Here is a 16,866-nt window from a genome sequence, read left to right as displayed (position 1 = left end):
TGTCACCAGGAGCAGCTCTGTCCCATTCCCAGCGTTCCCAGTGTCACCAGGAGCAGCTCTGTCCCATTCCCAGCGTTCCCAGTGTCACAAGGTGAAGATCTCGTCCTCTGTGTCCCGCAGCGCGGCCGCCCGGGGGGTCCTGGTGAGGGGTCGTGGGCCCAGCCGGGGCCCTTCCCGGGGGGATGAGGGACCCTCTGGGATCCTCTGGGATGCTCCGGAATCCCCGGGGCTGTGGGGACACAGCGGTGTCACCCAGGACCCCCATCCCTGTCCCCATCCCATCCACGTCTCCATCCTCATCCCATCCCTGGCCTTGGCCCTGCCCCACCCTTATCCTGTCCCCATCCCATCCTGGACCCCATCCCTGTCCTGTCCTGTCTCTATCCTGGCCTCCCATCACTGTCCCATCCCATCCCATCCCATCCCATCCCATCCCATCCCATCCCTGTCTTTGTCCCTGTCCCCACCCTGATCCCCTCCCAGTTCTTGTTTCCATCCTTATCCTGGTCCCCATCCCATCCTTGTCTCTCTCCTCATCCCATCCCTGTCCTTATCCTGGTCCCCATCCCATCCTGGTGCCCATCCTGTCCTAATCTCTGTCCTCATCCCATCCCTGCCCTGTTCTGTCATCATCCCTGTCCCACCCCATCCCATCCCATCCGTGCTCCATGTCATCCCATCCCATCCCACCCCATCCCATCTGTGCTCCATCCCATCCCTGTCCCTATCCTGGTCCCCATCCCATCTCTGTCCTTATTCCAGTCTCCATCCCATCCCATCTGTGCTCCATCCCACCCCACCCCATCCCTGTCCTTATTCCAGCCCCCATCCCATCCCAGCCCAGCCCATCCCACCCCAGCCCACCCCTGTCCTTATTCCAGTCCCCATCCCATCCCATCTGTGCTCCATCCCAGCCCATCCCACCCCATCCCTGTCCTTATTCCAGTCCCCATCCCATCCCACCCCAGCCCACCCCTGTCCTTATTCCAGCCCCCAGCCCATCTGTGCTCCATCCCATCCCACCCCAGCCCACCCCTGTCCTTATTCCAGCCCCCAGCCCATCTGTGCTCCATCCCATCCCACCCCAGCCCATCCCTGTCCTTATTCCAGCCCCCATCCCATCCCATCCCACCCCAGCCCATCCCTGTCCTTATTCCAGCCCCCATCCCATCTGTGCTCCATCCCATCCCACCCCATCCCACTCCTGTCCTTATTCCAGCCCCCATCCCATCCCACCCCATCCCACTCCTGTCCTTATTCCAGCCCCCATCCCATCCCACCCCAGCCCATCCCTGTCCTTATTCCAGCCCCCATCCCATCCCATCCCACCCCAGCCCATCCCTGTCCTTATTCCAGCCCCCATCCCATCCCATCCCACCCCAGCCCATCCCTGTCCTTATTCCAGCCCCCAGCCCATCCCATCTGTGCTCCATCCCATCCCATCCCACCCCAGCCCATCCCAGTCCTTATTCCAGCCCCCACCCATCCCAGATTTGGGCCGGGGCTCACCCGGAGCGCCGGTGCCGGATCTGCTGCGCCGCGGCCGCCTTGGAGCGGCCGATCTCGGTGTCCAGGTGCCGCAGGAATTCCGTGGCCGACAGGTCGTGCCGGGATGGGACCGGGGGCTCCGGGGGGTCGGGAATGTCCTGGGGCTTGTCCCCCTGGAGGGGCTGGGACTGGGATCCCGCCGGGATGAGCAGGGTGGGCTTCAGGAAGATGGTGTCCGACGTGTAGAGGCGGTTGGCACGTTGGATCTGCTCCATCTGGCCAGGAGAGGGATGGGATGGGATGGGATTGGGATTGGGATAGGGACAGGGATGGGATGGGGTGGGATTGGGACCAGGATAGGGACAGGGATGGGGTGGGGACAAGATAAAGGTCAGGACAGGGACAAAGACAGAAATGGGATGAGGATGGAGATGTGGATGGGATGGGGACAGGGACGGGAGTCAGGACCGGGATGGGGACCGGAATTGGATAAGGGGCAGGACAGGGACGGGATGAGACAGGGACGGGGACCAGGACAGGGATGGGCACAGGGACAGGGATGGGATAAGGACAGGGGTGGGGACACGGACAGGGATGGGATAAGGACAGGGATGGGATGAGGATAGAGTAGGGACGGGGGGCAGGACAGGGATGAGTGAGGGACGGAAAAGAACCGGCCCCGCGCTGGCCCCCGTGGCCCGCGGGGACACCCCGAGCGGTCCCTCCCCGCTGCTCCCCCCGTCCCCCGTGTCCCCCCGGCCCGCTCACCGTGACCCCGTAGCGCAGCGCCAGCCCCTGCAGGGTGTCCCCGGGCTGCAGGCGGTGCTCCCGGGGGGCCGCCCCGGCCCCGCCGCTCCCCGCCATGGCCCGGGGGGGGGGGGCCCGGCCCGCGGGTCCCTCGGGGGGGGTCGCGGCCCGGCCCCGCCGCTCCCTCAGCCCCGGGCCCCGCCGCGCCGCCGGGGGGCCTGCTGGGGTTGTAGTCCTGAACGGGCACCCTCCGCCTTCACCCCCATGCGCGGCGCGCTGCGGAAGAACTACAACTCCCACCATGCTGCGGGCGGCGCCCGGCGCTCTCTCTGATTGGTCGCTGCCCCTCGCGCACAGCCGCCTGGGAGGAAGGAACCCGGAAGTGGGGCGCGGTTGCCATGGTGACCGCGGAGCCGCCATGTCCTTCAAGCGCGATGGGGACGATCCGGGGCCGCTCGGGGCGTTGCAGGTGAGGCTGGGAACCCCCCCCGGACCGCTCTCAGGGTCCCCCAGAGCGCCTGGGGCCAGACTTGGCCGCCCCGCACAACCTCCGGGGTTGTGGCCCCCGTATTGCGGCCTGAGCGCCCCCGAGACCTCTCAGCTCTTCCCTGGAACCCCCCCTAACCCTTCCCGAACCCTCCCGGGTCCCCTCAGCCCTTCCCTGAACCTCCCCCTGGCGACCCTAAGACCTTCCCTGAATCTCCCCGCCCTTCCCTTGGACCCCCCTGCCCCTAAATCCCCCCCCAAACTCCTCACGGGGGGTCCCCAGGGCTCTGACGGTCCCTGTGCTCGGGGCTGGGGACAGGGATGAGGACACATTTTGGCACAAACTGAGGCCGGGAGGAGGGCTTTGGGGGATGTGACCCCTCAGTTGACGCCCCCTGTGCCCCCCAGAAACGCCGGGTCTCCGACCTATTGGCAAATTCCATCCCCGAGGACGAGGCGGTGCTGCTGCGGAGCGCGGAGGTGAGGGACCCCCGCCTTGGGCTGGGGGGGGTGGAGGGGCCTCGAGGGGACCTCGGCGGTGTCCCCACGGTGTCCCCACGGTGTCCCCGCGTGTCCCCGCTGCCAGGTTCGCCTGTGCCGTGTGTCCCCACCGCCCCGTGTGTGACACTCTGGAGGCCCTGGCCGTGCACAGGGCGGGCAGGAGGCACCTGCACAGTGAGTGGGGCTGGGGGTGGGCACTGGGGCCCCTTCCATGCCCCCTTCTCTGTCCCCATGTCCCTTCCCTCTCCCTGAGTTCCCTACTGTGTCCCTTTCCCTGTCCCCGAGTCCCCTTCCTTCTCTCCGTGTCTCCTTCTTTCTCCTCTTCGCTGTCCCTGTGTCCCCTTCCCTGTCACTTTTCCCATCCCCTCTCCCCCTGTTCCCTCTTCCCACATCCCCTTCCCTGTCCCCGGGTGCCCTTCCCTGTCCTGTTTCCCCTTTTCTGTCCCTCTGTCCACGTGTCTCCTTCCCTGTCCCCATGTCCCCTTCCTTCTCCCCTTTCCCTGTCCCCATGTCCTGTTCCCTCTCCCTGTCCCTGTGTCCCTTTCCTTGTCCCCACATCCCTTTCCCTGTCCCATTCCCTGTCCCTGTGTCCCTTTCCCTGTCCCTGTGTCCCTTTCCTCATCCCCATGTCCCTTTCCCTGTCCCATTCCCTGTTCCCGTGTCCCTTTCCTTGTCCCCACATCCCTTTCCCTGTCCCATTCCCTGTCCCTGTGTCCCTTTCCCTGTGCCATTCCCTGTCCCTGTGTCTGTCTCCCTGTCCCCACATCCCTTTCCCTGTCCCATTCCCTGTCCCTGTGTCCCTTTCCCTGTCCCTGTGTCCCTTTCCCTGTCCCATTCCCTGTCCCTCTGCCCCTCTCCCCTCATCCCATCCCTGTTTTCCAGGTCTCCAACGTTCCTACGGCCGGAATCGCTCCCTCCCGGCTCCAGCTCCGGCTCCAGAGGCTCCGGGAGAGGCTCCAGGTGTGCAGGTGGGTGTGGCCTCACCTGCCCCACCCATGGGACCCCCCGTGGCACCCCCTGAGCCACGTCCCTCCCGTTCCCTCCCGTTCCCAGGGATCCCAGGCCCCGCTCCTGGCCCGGACACGACGGATCGCCCGGAGCGCTCTCCTGAAATCCGCCCCCTACAGCAGCTGCTGCCGCAGGAAAGGGTCGGGAACACCGGGAATGGCGCTGGGAATGCCGGGAGAGGGGCTGGGAGGGTCAGGGGGGAGCTCTGGGATTCCCAGGAGGGGACTGGGGGGATGAGGGAAAGCTCTGGGATTCCCAGGAAAGGGACTGGGAGAGCTCTGGGATTCCCAGGAAAGGGACTGGGAGGGTGAGGAGGGGCTCTGGGATTTCTGGGAAAGGGACTGGGAAGAGAGGGAAAGCTCTGGGATTACTGGGAAAGCTCTGGGATTCCCAGGAAAGGGACTGGGAAGAGAGGGAAAGCTCTGGGATTACTGGGAAAGGGACTGGGAGGGTGAGGGAGGGCTCTGGGATTCCCAGGAAAGGGACTGGGAAGAGAGGGAAAGCTCTGGGATTACTGGGAGAGGGACTGGGAGGGTGAGGAGGGGCTCTGGGATTCCCAGGAAAGGGACTGGGAAGAGAGGGAAAGCTCTGAGATTCCCAGGAAAGGGACTGGGAAGAGAGGGAAAGCTCTGGAATTCCCGGGAAAGGGATTCTTTGGATGAGGAGGGGTGGGAAAGCTCTGGGATCGCCGTGTCCTCGCTGCCATCAGGTGTTTGTGGGACTCACCCCTCATTCCCTGTCCCATCCCAGGGCCCAGGGAAGCAGCTCCCGGGCCGGCACCACCCGGACGGTGCCGGAGCCGCTCCGGAATGTGGGAGAATCCCAGGATGTGGGAGAATCCCGAGGATCCCCAGCCCTGCTGCTGGAACACGGCAGCGGGAGGGCAGGTGGGAGCCAGGGGGCACCTCCGGGGCAGGATCGGGATCATCCCGGATCATCCCATTCCAGAGGGTCCCACACCCACCTCGTTCCTGGGGCAGGAATTGGGATCATCCCGGATCATCCCATTCCAGAGGGTCCCACACCCACCTCGTTCCTGGGGCAGGATCGGGATCATCCCGGATCATCCCATTCCAGAGGGTCCCACACCCACCTCGTTCCTGGGGCAGGAATTGGGATCATCCTGGATCATCCCATTCCAGAGGGTCCCACACCCACCTCGTTCCTGGGGCAGGAATTGGGATCATCCCGGATCATCCCATTCCAGAGGGTCCCACACCCACCTCGTTCCCTCTCCCAGATGTTCCGAAGGCTCCGACCCGGAAAGGAAAATCCTGCTCGGTGTGGGACGAGCTGAGCCCGGAGCGGCGCCGGGTCCTGCAGCACCACCTGCACCTGCGCAGGTGAGCTGGGCCCAAACCGGGCCTAAATGAGCCCAAACCGAGCCCAAAGTGAGCCTAAATGAGCCCAAACCGAGCCTAAATGAGCCCAAACCGAGCCTAAATGAGCCCAAACCGAGCCTAAATGAGCCCAAACTGGGCCTAAATGAGCCCAAACCGAGCCCAAAGTGAGCCTAAATGAGCCCAAACCGAGCCTAAATGAGCCCAAACTGGGCCTAAATGAGCCCAAACCGAGCCCAAAGTGAGCCTAAATGAGCCCAAACCGAGCCTAAATGAGCCCAAACCGAGCCTAAATGAGCCCAAACCGAGCCTAAATGAACTCAAACCGAGCCTAAATGAGCCCAAACCGAGCCTAAATGAACTCAAACCGAGCCTAAATGAGCCCAAACCGAGCCTAAACCGAGCCTAAACGAGCCCAGAGTGAGCCCAAAGTGAGCCCCAAACTGAGCCCAAACCGAGCCCAAACTGAGCCTAAACCGAGCCTGAGCCCCAAACTGAGCACAAAATGTGCCCCAAACAAGCCCAAACTGAGCCCAAACTGAGCCTAAACCGAGCCTGAGCCCCAAACTGAGCCCAAATTGTGCCCCAAACTGAGCCCCAATGTGAGCCCAAAATGAGCCAAAACTGAGCCTAAACGACCCCCAAAGTGAGCCCCAAACTAACCCCAAAACGAGCCCAAGCTGAGCCCAAACCGAGCCTAACTGAACCCCAAAGTGAGCCCAAAACTGAGTCCAAACTGAGCCTAAACTAAGCCTGAGCCCCAAACAAGCCCAAAATGAGCCCAAACTGAGCCAAAACTGAGCCTAGACCAAGCCTGAGCCCCAAAGTGAGCCTGAAACGAGCCCAAACCGAGCCTAACTGAGCCCAAACTGAGCCTAAATTCCCTCAGCCAAGCCCCCCTGACTGGTCCCTCGTCCCCAGCTCCGGGTGGATCCAGGATCCCTGCGGGAAGTGGGTCAAGGACGGGAACGCCGAGTTCGACTCGGACGAGGACGAGCCCCCGGCGCTGCCACCGACGTGACCCTCCCTGGCCCCAAATCCCCCCGGGAATCCAGGCCTGGACACCTGGAGCTGTGGGAAAAGGGGGATCTGGGGGATCCCGGGGTTTTCCTGCCTCCACCTGGTGCCTTTTTGGGGGGTGTCGCTCCCCCCGTGCCCAATTCCCCGGATCCGAACGCCCCCGATCCCAAAAATCCCGTGTGGCACAATCCTGCCCCAAAGGGGGTCTCAAATCCGTGTCTTTCCAGCTTTATTTCCAGCATTCCCAGAGATCTCCCGTTCCTGGGGGGTTGGTTTAGGTTTTCTTCTGCTTCCGGCCTGGGGGGAGAGAAAAGTGGGGGGGGGTCAGGTCTGGGAATTCCTGGGATTCCTCCCCCCACAATTCCTGCCTGGAGGGGACTCAGGGAGAGGGGGTCAGGTCTGGGAATTCTCGGGATTCCTCCCCCCACAATTCCTGCCTGGAGGGGACTCGGGCACCCCTGAATCTCTTTGTATTGGGGGGGGATCAGGTCTGGGCCCCCCTTCCCCCCAATCCCTGGGACTCTCCACCAATTCCTGATATTCCTCTCCAATCCCTGGGATTCCCCCACCAATTCCTGGGATTCCCCCCCAATCCCTGAGACTTCCCACCAGTTCCTGGGATTCCCTTTCCCCTCCAATCCCTGGGACTCTCCACCTATTCCTGGGATGCCCTTTCCCCCCCTCCAGTCCCTGAGATTGCCCCCTAATTCCTGCCCCTATTCCTGGCATTCCCTTTCCCTCCCCAGTTCCCGGGATTCCCCCCCAATTCCTGGGATTCCCTTCCCCCACCCCCCCAATCCCTAGGACTCTCCACCAATTCCCGGGATTCCCTTTTTCCCCCCCCCCCTGATTTCCCGGGATTTCCCCCCCAATTCCTGGGATTCCCCCCCAATTCCCGGGATTCCCTTTCCCCCCCCAGTTCCCGGGATTTCCCTCCCAATTCCTACCCGGACGGGGGACATTCCTGGAGGTCATCCCGGACCTCCCTCCCGGTCCCTGTGACTCCCCCCCCTCAATTCCCGGGATTTAAGGGGTGGGTCGGGTCCGATCTCTCTCCCCGCCCCTCGCCCCGCCCGCATTCCCGGTTTTCCCGCGGCATTCCCGGTTTTCCCGCTCACGGAGCTCGTTGTTCCTGGTGATGGCGCTGGCGGCGCGGGCGCGGGGGCCCTGCTGGGTGAAGTGGTACCCGAAGCGCAGCACGGAGGGGCAGCGCTCCAGCATCGCCGCCATCTCCATCTCCGCCGTGTCCCCCAGGCGCTGGCACTGCGGGGGGGGACACATCAGGGACAGCCCTGTCACCTCCCCTGTCCTCCAGGGACAGCCCTGTCACCTCCCCTGTCCCTCTGTCCCCTCCCCTGTCCCCCATCTCCATCTCCGCCGTGTCCCCCAGGCGCTGGCACTGCGGGGGGGGGACAGCGGGGACAGCCCTGTCACCTCCCCTGTCCCCCAGGGACAGCCCTGTCACCTCCCCTGTCACCCTGTACCTCCCCTGTCCCCCATCTCCATCTCCACCGTGTCCCCCAGCGCTGGCACTGTGTGTGTGTGGGGAAACGGGGATAGCCCTGTCACCTCCCCTGTCCCCCAGGGACACCCCTGTCCCCTCCTCTGTCCTCCAGGGACACCCCTGTCCCCTCCCCTGTCCCCCAGGGACACCCCTGTCACCTCCCCATCCACCTGTCCCTCCCCTGTCCCCCATCTCCATCTCCACTGTGTCTCCCAGGCGCTGGCACTGCAGCACGGGGACATCAGGGACACTCCTGTCACCCCTGTCCCCCAGGGACACCCCTGTCACCTCTACTGTGTCCCCCTGTCCTTCCCCTGTCCCCCAACTCCATCTCCACGTTTCAGGTGACATTACAGGGGGTGACATTGCAGGGGGTGATGTTTCAGGGGGTGACACTGCCGGGGGTGACACCGCCGGGGGTGACATTGCAGGGGGTGACATTACAGGGGGTGTCCCCGTGCCCACCTGGTTGTCCACGCGGAGCTCGGCCAGGGCGGGGCTGTGGGGCACGGCCTGGATGATGCTCCTCATCCCCGCGCTCGTGATGAAGTTGGACTCGAGGTTGAGGCTCTGCAGGGTCTTGTTCTCCATCAGCATCTCGGCCACCGCCTGGGGGGACCTCGGGGTCACCTCGGGGGCACCTCGGGGGCACCTCAGTGTCACCTCAGTGTCACCTCAGGGGTGGGGACATCCCTGGCCGTGTCCCGGCTGCAGGGGACGGTGGGAGAGGCAGCGACATCCGGGTTTGGTGGGTGGCGGGGCAGGGAATGTCCCCAGCGTGTCCTGGGACCTTTGGGGACACGGGGACACGGGGCTGGGACTGTCCCCGACACATCCAGGGACTTCTGGGAACACAGGGCTGGGATTTGGGATTCCAACCCCTGGGTTTGCCGGTGCTTGGGGGTGGAATGTGGGGCCGGGACTGTCCCCAACCTGTGTGGGGACATTTGGGGACAAGGGGGTGAGGCAGGGACTGTCCCCAGCCCGTGTGGGGACATTTGGGGACAAGGGGGGTGAGGCAGGGACTGTCCCCAGCCCCTGGGGGGACATTTGGGGAGTCGGGAGGATGAAGCAGGGACTGGCCCGACCCTTGTGGGGACATTTGGGGACAAGGAGGGGGAGGCAGGGATTGTCCCCAGCCCCTGGGGGGACATTTGGGGACAAGGGGGGTGAGGCAGGGGACTGTCCCCAACCCGTGTGGGGACATTTGGGGACATGGGGGGTGAGGCAGGGACTGTCCCCAACCTGTGTGGGGATATTTGAGGACAAGGGGGGTGAGGCAGGGACTGTCCCCAGCCCGTGAGGGGACATTTGGGGACACGGGGGGTGAGGCAGGGACTGTCCCCAGCCCGTGTGGGGATATTTGGGGACAAGGGGGGTGAGGCAGGGACTGTCCCCAGCCCGTGTGGGGATATTTGGGGACAAGGGGGGTGAGGCAGGGACTGTCCCCAGCCCCTGGGGGGACATTTGGGGACAAGGCAGGGTGAGGCAGGGACTGTCCCCAGCCCGTGAGGGGACATTTGGGGACAAGGCAGGGTGAGGCAGGGACTGTCCCCAGCCCATGAGGGGACATTTGAGGACACGGGGGTGAGGCAGGGACTGTCCCCAGCCATGAGGGGACATTTGGGGACACTCACGTGGGCCACGGGGTCGTTGCTCCTGGTGGCCACCAGGCTGAGCCTCTTGACGTGGGTGTTGGTTTTCATGGCCTCGCAGATGGCCTTGAGCGTGGGGATGGGAATGTCCTGGGGAGGGGACACCCGGGGGTCACCCGGGGCAGGGGGACAGCCCCAGCAGGCCACCAGGGTGCCCCCAGGGTGTCCCCGGGGTGTCCCCGGGGGTGGAGGTGTCCCCAGGGGGGGTGGAGGTGGCTCCAAGGGATGTCCCCGAAAGGGTGCGGGGTGTCACCCAGGGGGGTGGCAGTGACACCCAGGGGGGTGGCAGTGTCACCCAGGGGGTGTGGGATGTCACCAAAGGGACAGGGGTGTCCCCAGGGTGTCCCCAGGGGGTGGAGGTGGCTCCAAGGGGGTGGAGGTGGCTCCAAGGGATGTCCCCGAAAGGGTGCGGGGTGTCACCCAGGGGGGTGGCAGTGTCACCTGGGGGGGTGGCAGTGTCACCCAGGGGGTGTGGGATGTCACCCAGGGGGTGTGGGATGTCACCAAAGGGACAGGGGTGTCCCCAGATGAGCAGCAGCACCCGGGGGTGTCCTAGAGGCACTCAGGGAGGGAGACAAACACCTCGGGGACACACCAGGACAGGGGACAAGCCCATGGGGACACCCTGGGAGAGGGAGGACTCCCTTGGGGACATGCCAGGGTCACCCTGGGGACACGCTGGGGACACCGTGGGTCCCTGACCTTGATGTTGTTGAGGTTGACGTCCTCCAGGGCCGGGTCGTTGTCCCGGATCCGCTGCAGCGTCTCCTCCACGTTTGTGGGGTTCGGGGGCTCGTCCGGCACCGGCTTGTACGAGTCGGGTTTGACCACGCCTGGGACACGGGGACAGGGACAGGGGTGGGGGCACGGGGACAGGGACAGGGGTGGGGACACACGGAGGGACACGGGGGACAGGGACAGTGGTGGGGACACGGGGACAGGGACAGGGACAGGGGTGGGGGGACACGGGGACAGGGACAGGAGTGGGGGCACGGGGACAGGGACAGGAGTGGGAAACACGGGGGGACACGGGGGACAGGGACAGGAGTGGGAGTGGGGACACGGGGACACACAGGGACAGGGACAGGGGTGGGGACACGGGGACAGGGACAGGGGTGGGGACACACGGGGGGACACGGGGAGGGGGATAGGGACGGGTGGGGACACAGGGACAGGGACAGGGGTGGGGACACACGGGGGGATACGAGGGGACAGGGACGGGGACGTGTGTGACACACATGGGGATACAGGGGACAGGGACACGTGTGACAGGACAGGGACACGTGTGACACATATGGGATGGGGACACGCATGTGCGGGGTCACAGGAATCCCAGAGGGGGTTTGGACCCCAAATCCCGCCCGGGCAGCCCCGGGGACCCAGTTTTCCATGTCCTGGGGGCTCCTCCCCGTGTCCCCTGTCCCGGGGGTCTGTCCCCTGTCCCGGGGTCTGTCCCCTGTCCTGGTGGGTGTGTCTCCTGTCCCGGGGGTGTGTCCCCTGTCCCGGGGGTGTGTCCGTGTCCCGGGGCGTGTCCCGTGTCCCCGTGTCACTCACTGTTGATGCCCTCGGTGTTGGAGATGTTCCCGCTGCAGATGGCATCGTAGTACTGCTTGTTGCTCATCAGGGTGTACATGCCCAGGATGGCTGGGGGGGGACACGGGGGGTCAGGGGTTGACCAGGACACCCCTGTCCCCTTGGGACACCCCTGTCCCCTCGGACCATGACCAGGATGGCTGGGGGGACATGGGGGGTCAGGGGGGTCACCAGGACACTGCTGTGTCCTTGGGCCATGCCCAGGATGGCTGTGGGGCGACATGGGGGGGTCAGGGGGGTGACCAGGACATCCCTGTCCCCTCGGGGACACCCCTGTCCCCTCGAGACATGCCCAGGATGGCTGTGGGGGGGGACATGGGGGGTCAGGGGGTGACCAGGACACTCCTCTGCCCTTGGGACACCCCTGTCCCCTCGGGCCATGCCCAGGATGGCTGTGGGGTGACACAGGGGGTCAGGGGGGTGACCAGGACACCCCTGTGCCCTTGGGCCATGCCCAGGATGGCTGTGGGGGGACATGGGGGGTCAGGGGGTTACCAGGACACCCCTGTCCCCTCGGGCCATGCCAGGATGGCTGAGGGGACACCCCCATCCAAGGCCCATCCCTGTCCCGGACCCACCGGCGATGTCGCACATCTCGGCCTCGGTGGCGTTGGCCAAGGCCTCCTCCAGCTCCGGCTCCAGCGTGATCTGCTCCTCCCGAGGGATCTCCCGCGTCGGGTTCTTGGGCACGAACGGCTTCCCTGGGCACGGGACACCGGGAATGGGGACACGGGGACACCGGGGATGGAGACACGGGGACACCGGGAATGGGGACACGGGGACACCGGGGATGGGGACATGGGGACATTGGGAATGGGGACACAGGGACACCGGGAATGGGGACACAGGGACACCGGGGATGGGAACACGGGGACACCGGGGATGGGGACACGGGGACACCGGGGATGGGGACATGGGGACATTGGGAATGGGGACACGGGGACACCGGGGATGGGGACACAAGGACACTGGGAATGGGGACACGGGGACACCGGGGATGGGGACACGGGGACACTGGGAATGGGGACATTGGGAATGGGGACACGGGGACACTGGGGACAGGGACACAGGGAATGGGGACACGGGGACACCGGGAATGGGGACACAGGGACACTGGGAATGGGGACACAGGGACATTGGGGACAGGGACACGGGGACATTGGGGACAGGGACACGGGGACACCGGGGATGGGGACATGGGGACACCAGGGATGGGGACATGGGGACACTGGGAATGGGGACATGGGGGCACCGGGAATGGGGACACCGGGAATGGGGACATGGGGACATTGGGAATGGGCAGAGAAACGGCTTCCCTGGACACGGTGACACTGGGAATGGGGACACGGGGACACTGGGAATGGGGACAGGGTCACACTGGGAATGGTGGCACAGGGACACAGACATTGTGACACCAGGAGGGACACTGGGAATGGTGGCACAGGGACAGAGTCACACTGGGAATGGTGCAGGGACATGGGAACGCTGGGCAGGGACACTGGGAATGGCAGCACTGGGACACGGGGACACCGAGCACGGTGGCACAGGGACAGGGTCACCCCAGGGATGGTGGCACAGGGACAGGGTCACGCTGGGAATGGTGGCACAGGGACAGGGTCACCCCAGGGATGGTGGCACAGGGACAGGGTCACCCCAGGGATGGTGGCACAGGGACAGGGTCACAGTGGCCGGGGACACCAACGTGGTGGCTGATGGGGCTCGTGGGGACGTGGCCACCACCGGGAGGGGACCTGGCCCAGGGTGGGGGGACTGTGCCAGGAGGTGACACTGCCCGGGGTGACACTGCCCAGGGTGGCCTTGCTGGGAGGCACATGGAAGGGGGTGGCCCCACGGGGGGGTGACGTTGCCGGGGGATGCCCTGGATGCTGCAGGTGGCATTGCCACAGGGTGGCATGGCTGGGGTGGCCTCTCTGGGGGTGGCACTGGGAGGGGGACATCGCCATGGGGAGGGGGGGACATCGCCAGGGGGTGGCATTTCAGGGGGTGACGTTGCTGCAGGTGACCACCTTGGGGGGTGGCATTGTCAGGAATTTCAGGGGGTGACCATCCAGGGGGTGGCATTGCTGCAGGTGACCAAGGTGACCACCTTGGGGGGGGGGGTGACATCGCCAGGGGGTGGCATTGCTGCAGGTGACCACCTTGGGGGGGATGGCATTGCCAGGGAGTGACATTTCAGGGGGTGACCATCTGGGGGAGTGACATCACCAGGGAGTGGCATTGCTGCAGGTGACAATTTTGGGGGGGTTGCATTGCCAGGGAGTGACATTTCAGGGGGTGGCATTTCAGGGGGTGACCACCTTGAGGGGTGGCATTGTCAGGGAGTGACATTTCAGGGTGTGACCATCCAGGGGGGTGATGTTGCCAGGTAGTGACATTTCAGGGGGTGACATTGCCAGAAGAGACATTTCAGGGGGTGACCACCTTGGGGGGTGACACTGCCAGGGGGTGGCACTGCTGCAGGTGACCACCTTGGGGGGGGTGCCATTGCCAGGTAGTGACATTTCAGGGGGTGACATTTCAGGGGGGTGACATTGCCAGAGGGGGGGCCGTGCCCGGGGCTGGCACAGGGGGGTGACATTGCCCGGGGCTGGCGGGGGCCCAGCTCGCCCGGGACACCCGACCCCGCCGGCCAGGCCGAGCTAAATATACCCGACCCCCCTGTCCCTGCCACCGTCCCCCCCTCCCCGTGTCCCCCCCGTGTCCCCCCCCGTGTCCCCCGGGGGTCCCCACACCTTTCTTCTCGCCGGTGAAGGGCACCAGGTCCTGGCGCTCCTCGGCTTCCAGCGCCTGCTTTTCCAGGTGCTGCAGCAGCGCCTCCCGATCCAGGGGGCCCGTGGGGCTCTTCTGGGTCTGGTCCCGCTGCCGGAGCCCCGCCGGCAGCATCACGTTCTGGAGAGGGGGGGACACACCTGTGTCACCCACGGGGGTCCCCGGTGTCCCCAGGGTCGCCCCCGAGCTGTCCCCGAGCCCACCTCGGGGTCCATCTCCATCAGCTCCATGTCCAGCTGGGCCAGTTCCTCGGGGGACAATTCCTGCAGGATTTTGTCCTCATCGATGTCCCGGTACTTCTCCAGCTCCTCCCGGTACGACGTCATGGCTGGGGGGGGCACAACGGGGGGTTAAGGGGTTGGGGGGACCCCCCTGTGCCGTGGGGACGCCCCCTCCCCTCCCGGTGACCCTCCCGTGTGCCACCACCCTCCTGGAATTGGGTCCCCGCTGGATTGGGGGGGCCCGGATGGGGGGTCTGGGGGGGATTTGCTCGGGGAAAATTGAGTCCCACCCCCTCTCAAGGGACCCCGAAACCCCCTCCCCCCTTTCCCAAACCAGCACCACCTGGATTCCCCCTCCAGCCCCCCTCCCCATCCCCGAAATCCCCGGGAAGCAGGAGAGGGAAAGGCCGAGGATGTGAATCCTCAACGCCGGGATTGTGCCCCCCCAAAAAAGGACCCAAATTGAGGGGGGTGTGACCCCCCCCCACCACCAAAATCAGAGGGGACACACCTGGGAGGGCCCAGCCCCCCCCGGGTGCCAAATCTGCTGCAGGTGACCCCAAGAACTGGGATGGTGTGGGATTTGGGATGTGGGATTTGGGATTTGGGTTGGGAAAGGGGGGTCCCAAGTGCTGCCCCAAACCCCCCCCGAAGGTGAGCCCGGGGTGGGGGGGGGGCCAGGACCCCTCCTGAGTGATCCCACCGGCTGGGAGATCCTGGGAATGCAGCCCAAATCCCCCCCAAATCCCACATCCCAATGGGAACGCCGTGCCCTCCAGAACCGGGATTTGGGATTTGGGAACTGGGGGGCGCCCCAAGGTGCCACCCCAAAAATCCCTGAGGTGGCCCCGAGCTGCAGGGTGGGAGCTCCCCCAGGAAAACGCTGCTCCCTACAGCCCCAAACCCCCCAAATCCCATATCCCGGTGGGAACACCGTGCCCTCCAGAACTGGGATTTGGGATTTGGGAACTGGGGGGTGCCCCAAGGTGCCACCCCAAAAATCCCCGAGGGGGGGGCTGCAGGGTGGGAGCTCCCCCGGGAAAACGCTGCTCCCTACGGCCCCAATCCCCCCCAAATCCCGGATCCCAGTGGGAACACCGTGCCCCCCAGAACCGGGATTTGGGATTTGGGAACTGGGGGGCGCCCCAAGGTGCCACCCCAAAGATCCCCGAGGTGGCACCGAGCCCCCCGGGGGGGTGTGCAAAGTGGGAGCTACCTGGGAATGCTGCTCCCCACGGCCCCAATCCCCCCAAATCCTGGGTCCCAGTGGGAACCCCGTGCCCTCCAGACCCGGGATTTGGGACTTTGCCTCCCCAAAAATCCCCGAGGTGGCCCCGAGCTGCAGGGTGGGAGCTCCCCTGGGAAAACGCTGCTCCCGACGGCCCCAAATCCCCCAAATCCCATATCCCGGTGGGAACGCCGTGCCCCCCAGACCCGGGATTTGGGATTTGGGAACCGGGGGGGGACACGCTCCAACTCTCCCCCGAGGTGGCCCCGAGCTGCCAGGTGGGAGCTCCCCCGGGAAAACGCTTCTCTCGACGGCCCCAAATCCCCCCAAATCCCTCGTCCCGGTGGGAATTCCGTGGCCCCCCGCCCCCCGCGGTGCCTCCCCCCGGTACCGGATCCTGCCTGGAGCGAGTCCCGGGGCTGAGCCAAAGGGCTCCGGCCGCGCAGGGCATGAGATCAGCGATTTATTCTGCGCCGGGGAGGGGCTGGATCACATATCCCACAGCCCGGCACTTATCGAGCCCGGCCAGCCCCGGGGGGGCCCCACCCCGGCCCCGGGGGGGCCCCCGCGCACCCCAAAACCCGCCCGGGATGCGCCGGGACGGGCGGAACCTCGGGGGGGGATTCCCGGCCCCCTCCAAATTCCCGGGAGCGTTTTTCCTCCCCGGATCACGTTTGGAGGGTTTGGAGCAGCTGGGAAATGAAAGGTGTGTTTATTGTAGGGTCGCCTGGAATACAGGGGTTCCCACACGCCCTGTGTTTACTGTAGGGTCTCCTGGAATATGGGATAGTGACCCTTGTTTACTGTAGGGTCTCCTGGAAAACAGGGGTTCCCACATGCCCTGTGTTTATTGTAGGGTCTCCTGGAAAACTGGGGATCCCACAAACTGCTTGTTTATTGTAGGGTCTCCTGGAAAAGTGGGGGTCCCACATGCCCTGTGTTTATTGTAGGGTCTCCTGGAAAATGGGTCAGTAACCCCCTTGTTTATTGTAGGGTCTCCTGGAATACAGGGGTTCCCACACGCCCTGTGTTTACTGTAGGGTCTCCTGGAAAATGGGATAGAAACCCTTGTTTATTGTAGGGTCTCCTGGAAAACAGGGGATCCCACACGCCCTGTGTTTACTGTAGGGTCTCCTGGAATATGGGATAGTAACCCCCTTGTTTACTGTAGGGTCTCCTGGAAAAGTGGGGGTCCCACATGCCCTGTGTTTATTGTAGGGTCTCCTGGAAAATGGGTCAGTAACCCCTTGTTTATTGTAGGGTCTCTTGGAAAACTGGGGATCCC

At 64.9% G+C, this 16,866-nt stretch overlaps 5 protein-coding genes across 5 annotated transcripts in view; 1 reads left to right on the top strand and 4 right to left on the bottom strand.

The window, feature by feature from the left end:
- The window catches only part of LOC135403842 (GON-4-like protein), a 94,232-nt gene extending 77,554 nt beyond the window's left edge, over window positions 1-16,678 (bottom strand). Inside the window, exon 1 of the mRNA XM_064638215.1 lies at window positions 16,674-16,678. The gene's annotated coding sequence lies outside the window, so the exon portion shown is untranslated. The remainder of the gene's footprint in view (window positions 1-16,673) is intronic.
- On the bottom strand, window positions 7-2,655 carry LYSMD1 (LysM domain containing 1). Its single transcript, XM_064638268.1, has 3 exons — window positions 2,257-2,655; window positions 1,510-1,763; window positions 7-229 (listed from the first exon to the last, which is right to left on the bottom strand). Exons 1-3 carry the CDS (start codon window positions 2,653-2,655, stop codon window positions 85-87), a joined length of 798 nt encoding a protein of 265 aa, XP_064494338.1. The 3' UTR covers window positions 7-84.
- SCNM1 (sodium channel modifier 1) lies at window positions 2,654-6,831 on the top strand. The gene is made up of 8 exons (XM_064638285.1): window positions 2,654-2,704; window positions 3,130-3,194; window positions 3,302-3,396; window positions 4,105-4,190; window positions 4,276-4,370; window positions 4,981-5,117; window positions 5,471-5,573; window positions 6,492-6,831. The coding sequence occupies exons 1-8, from the start codon at window positions 2,654-2,656 to the stop codon at window positions 6,589-6,591; spliced, it is 732 nt and encodes a 243-aa protein (XP_064494355.1). The 3' UTR covers window positions 6,592-6,831.
- Window positions 6,803-16,079, bottom strand: TMOD4 (tropomodulin 4). Its single transcript, XM_064638265.1, has 10 exons — window positions 15,973-16,079; window positions 14,336-14,460; window positions 14,096-14,252; window positions 11,921-12,043; window positions 11,304-11,393; window positions 10,452-10,582; window positions 9,732-9,839; window positions 8,560-8,703; window positions 7,709-7,853; window positions 6,803-6,887 (listed from the first exon to the last, which is right to left on the bottom strand). The coding sequence occupies exons 2-10, from the start codon at window positions 14,456-14,458 to the stop codon at window positions 6,865-6,867; spliced, it is 1,044 nt and encodes a 347-aa protein (XP_064494335.1). The 5' UTR covers window positions 14,459-14,460; window positions 15,973-16,079; the 3' UTR covers window positions 6,803-6,864.
- LOC135403926 (collagen alpha-1(III) chain-like) overlaps window positions 14,650-16,866 on the bottom strand; it is a 2,525-nt gene continuing 308 nt past the window's right edge. Inside the window, exons 2-3 of the mRNA XM_064638355.1 lie at window positions 15,488-16,049; window positions 14,650-15,155 (exon numbers count right to left, since the gene is read on the bottom strand). Coding sequence (XP_064494425.1) covers window positions 14,650-15,155; window positions 15,488-16,049 — 1,068 coding nt within the window. The remainder of the gene's footprint in view (window positions 15,156-15,487; window positions 16,050-16,866) is intronic.

The sequence above is a fragment of the Pseudopipra pipra genome, chromosome 29 (assembly GCF_036250125.1).
Source record: "Pseudopipra pipra isolate bDixPip1 chromosome 29, bDixPip1.hap1, whole genome shotgun sequence".
Taxonomy (NCBI): Eukaryota; Metazoa; Chordata; class Aves; order Passeriformes; family Pipridae; genus Pseudopipra; species Pseudopipra pipra.
Note: the sequence above shows the minus strand (reverse complement) of the source record. Positions and strands in the feature narration are given on the sequence as shown.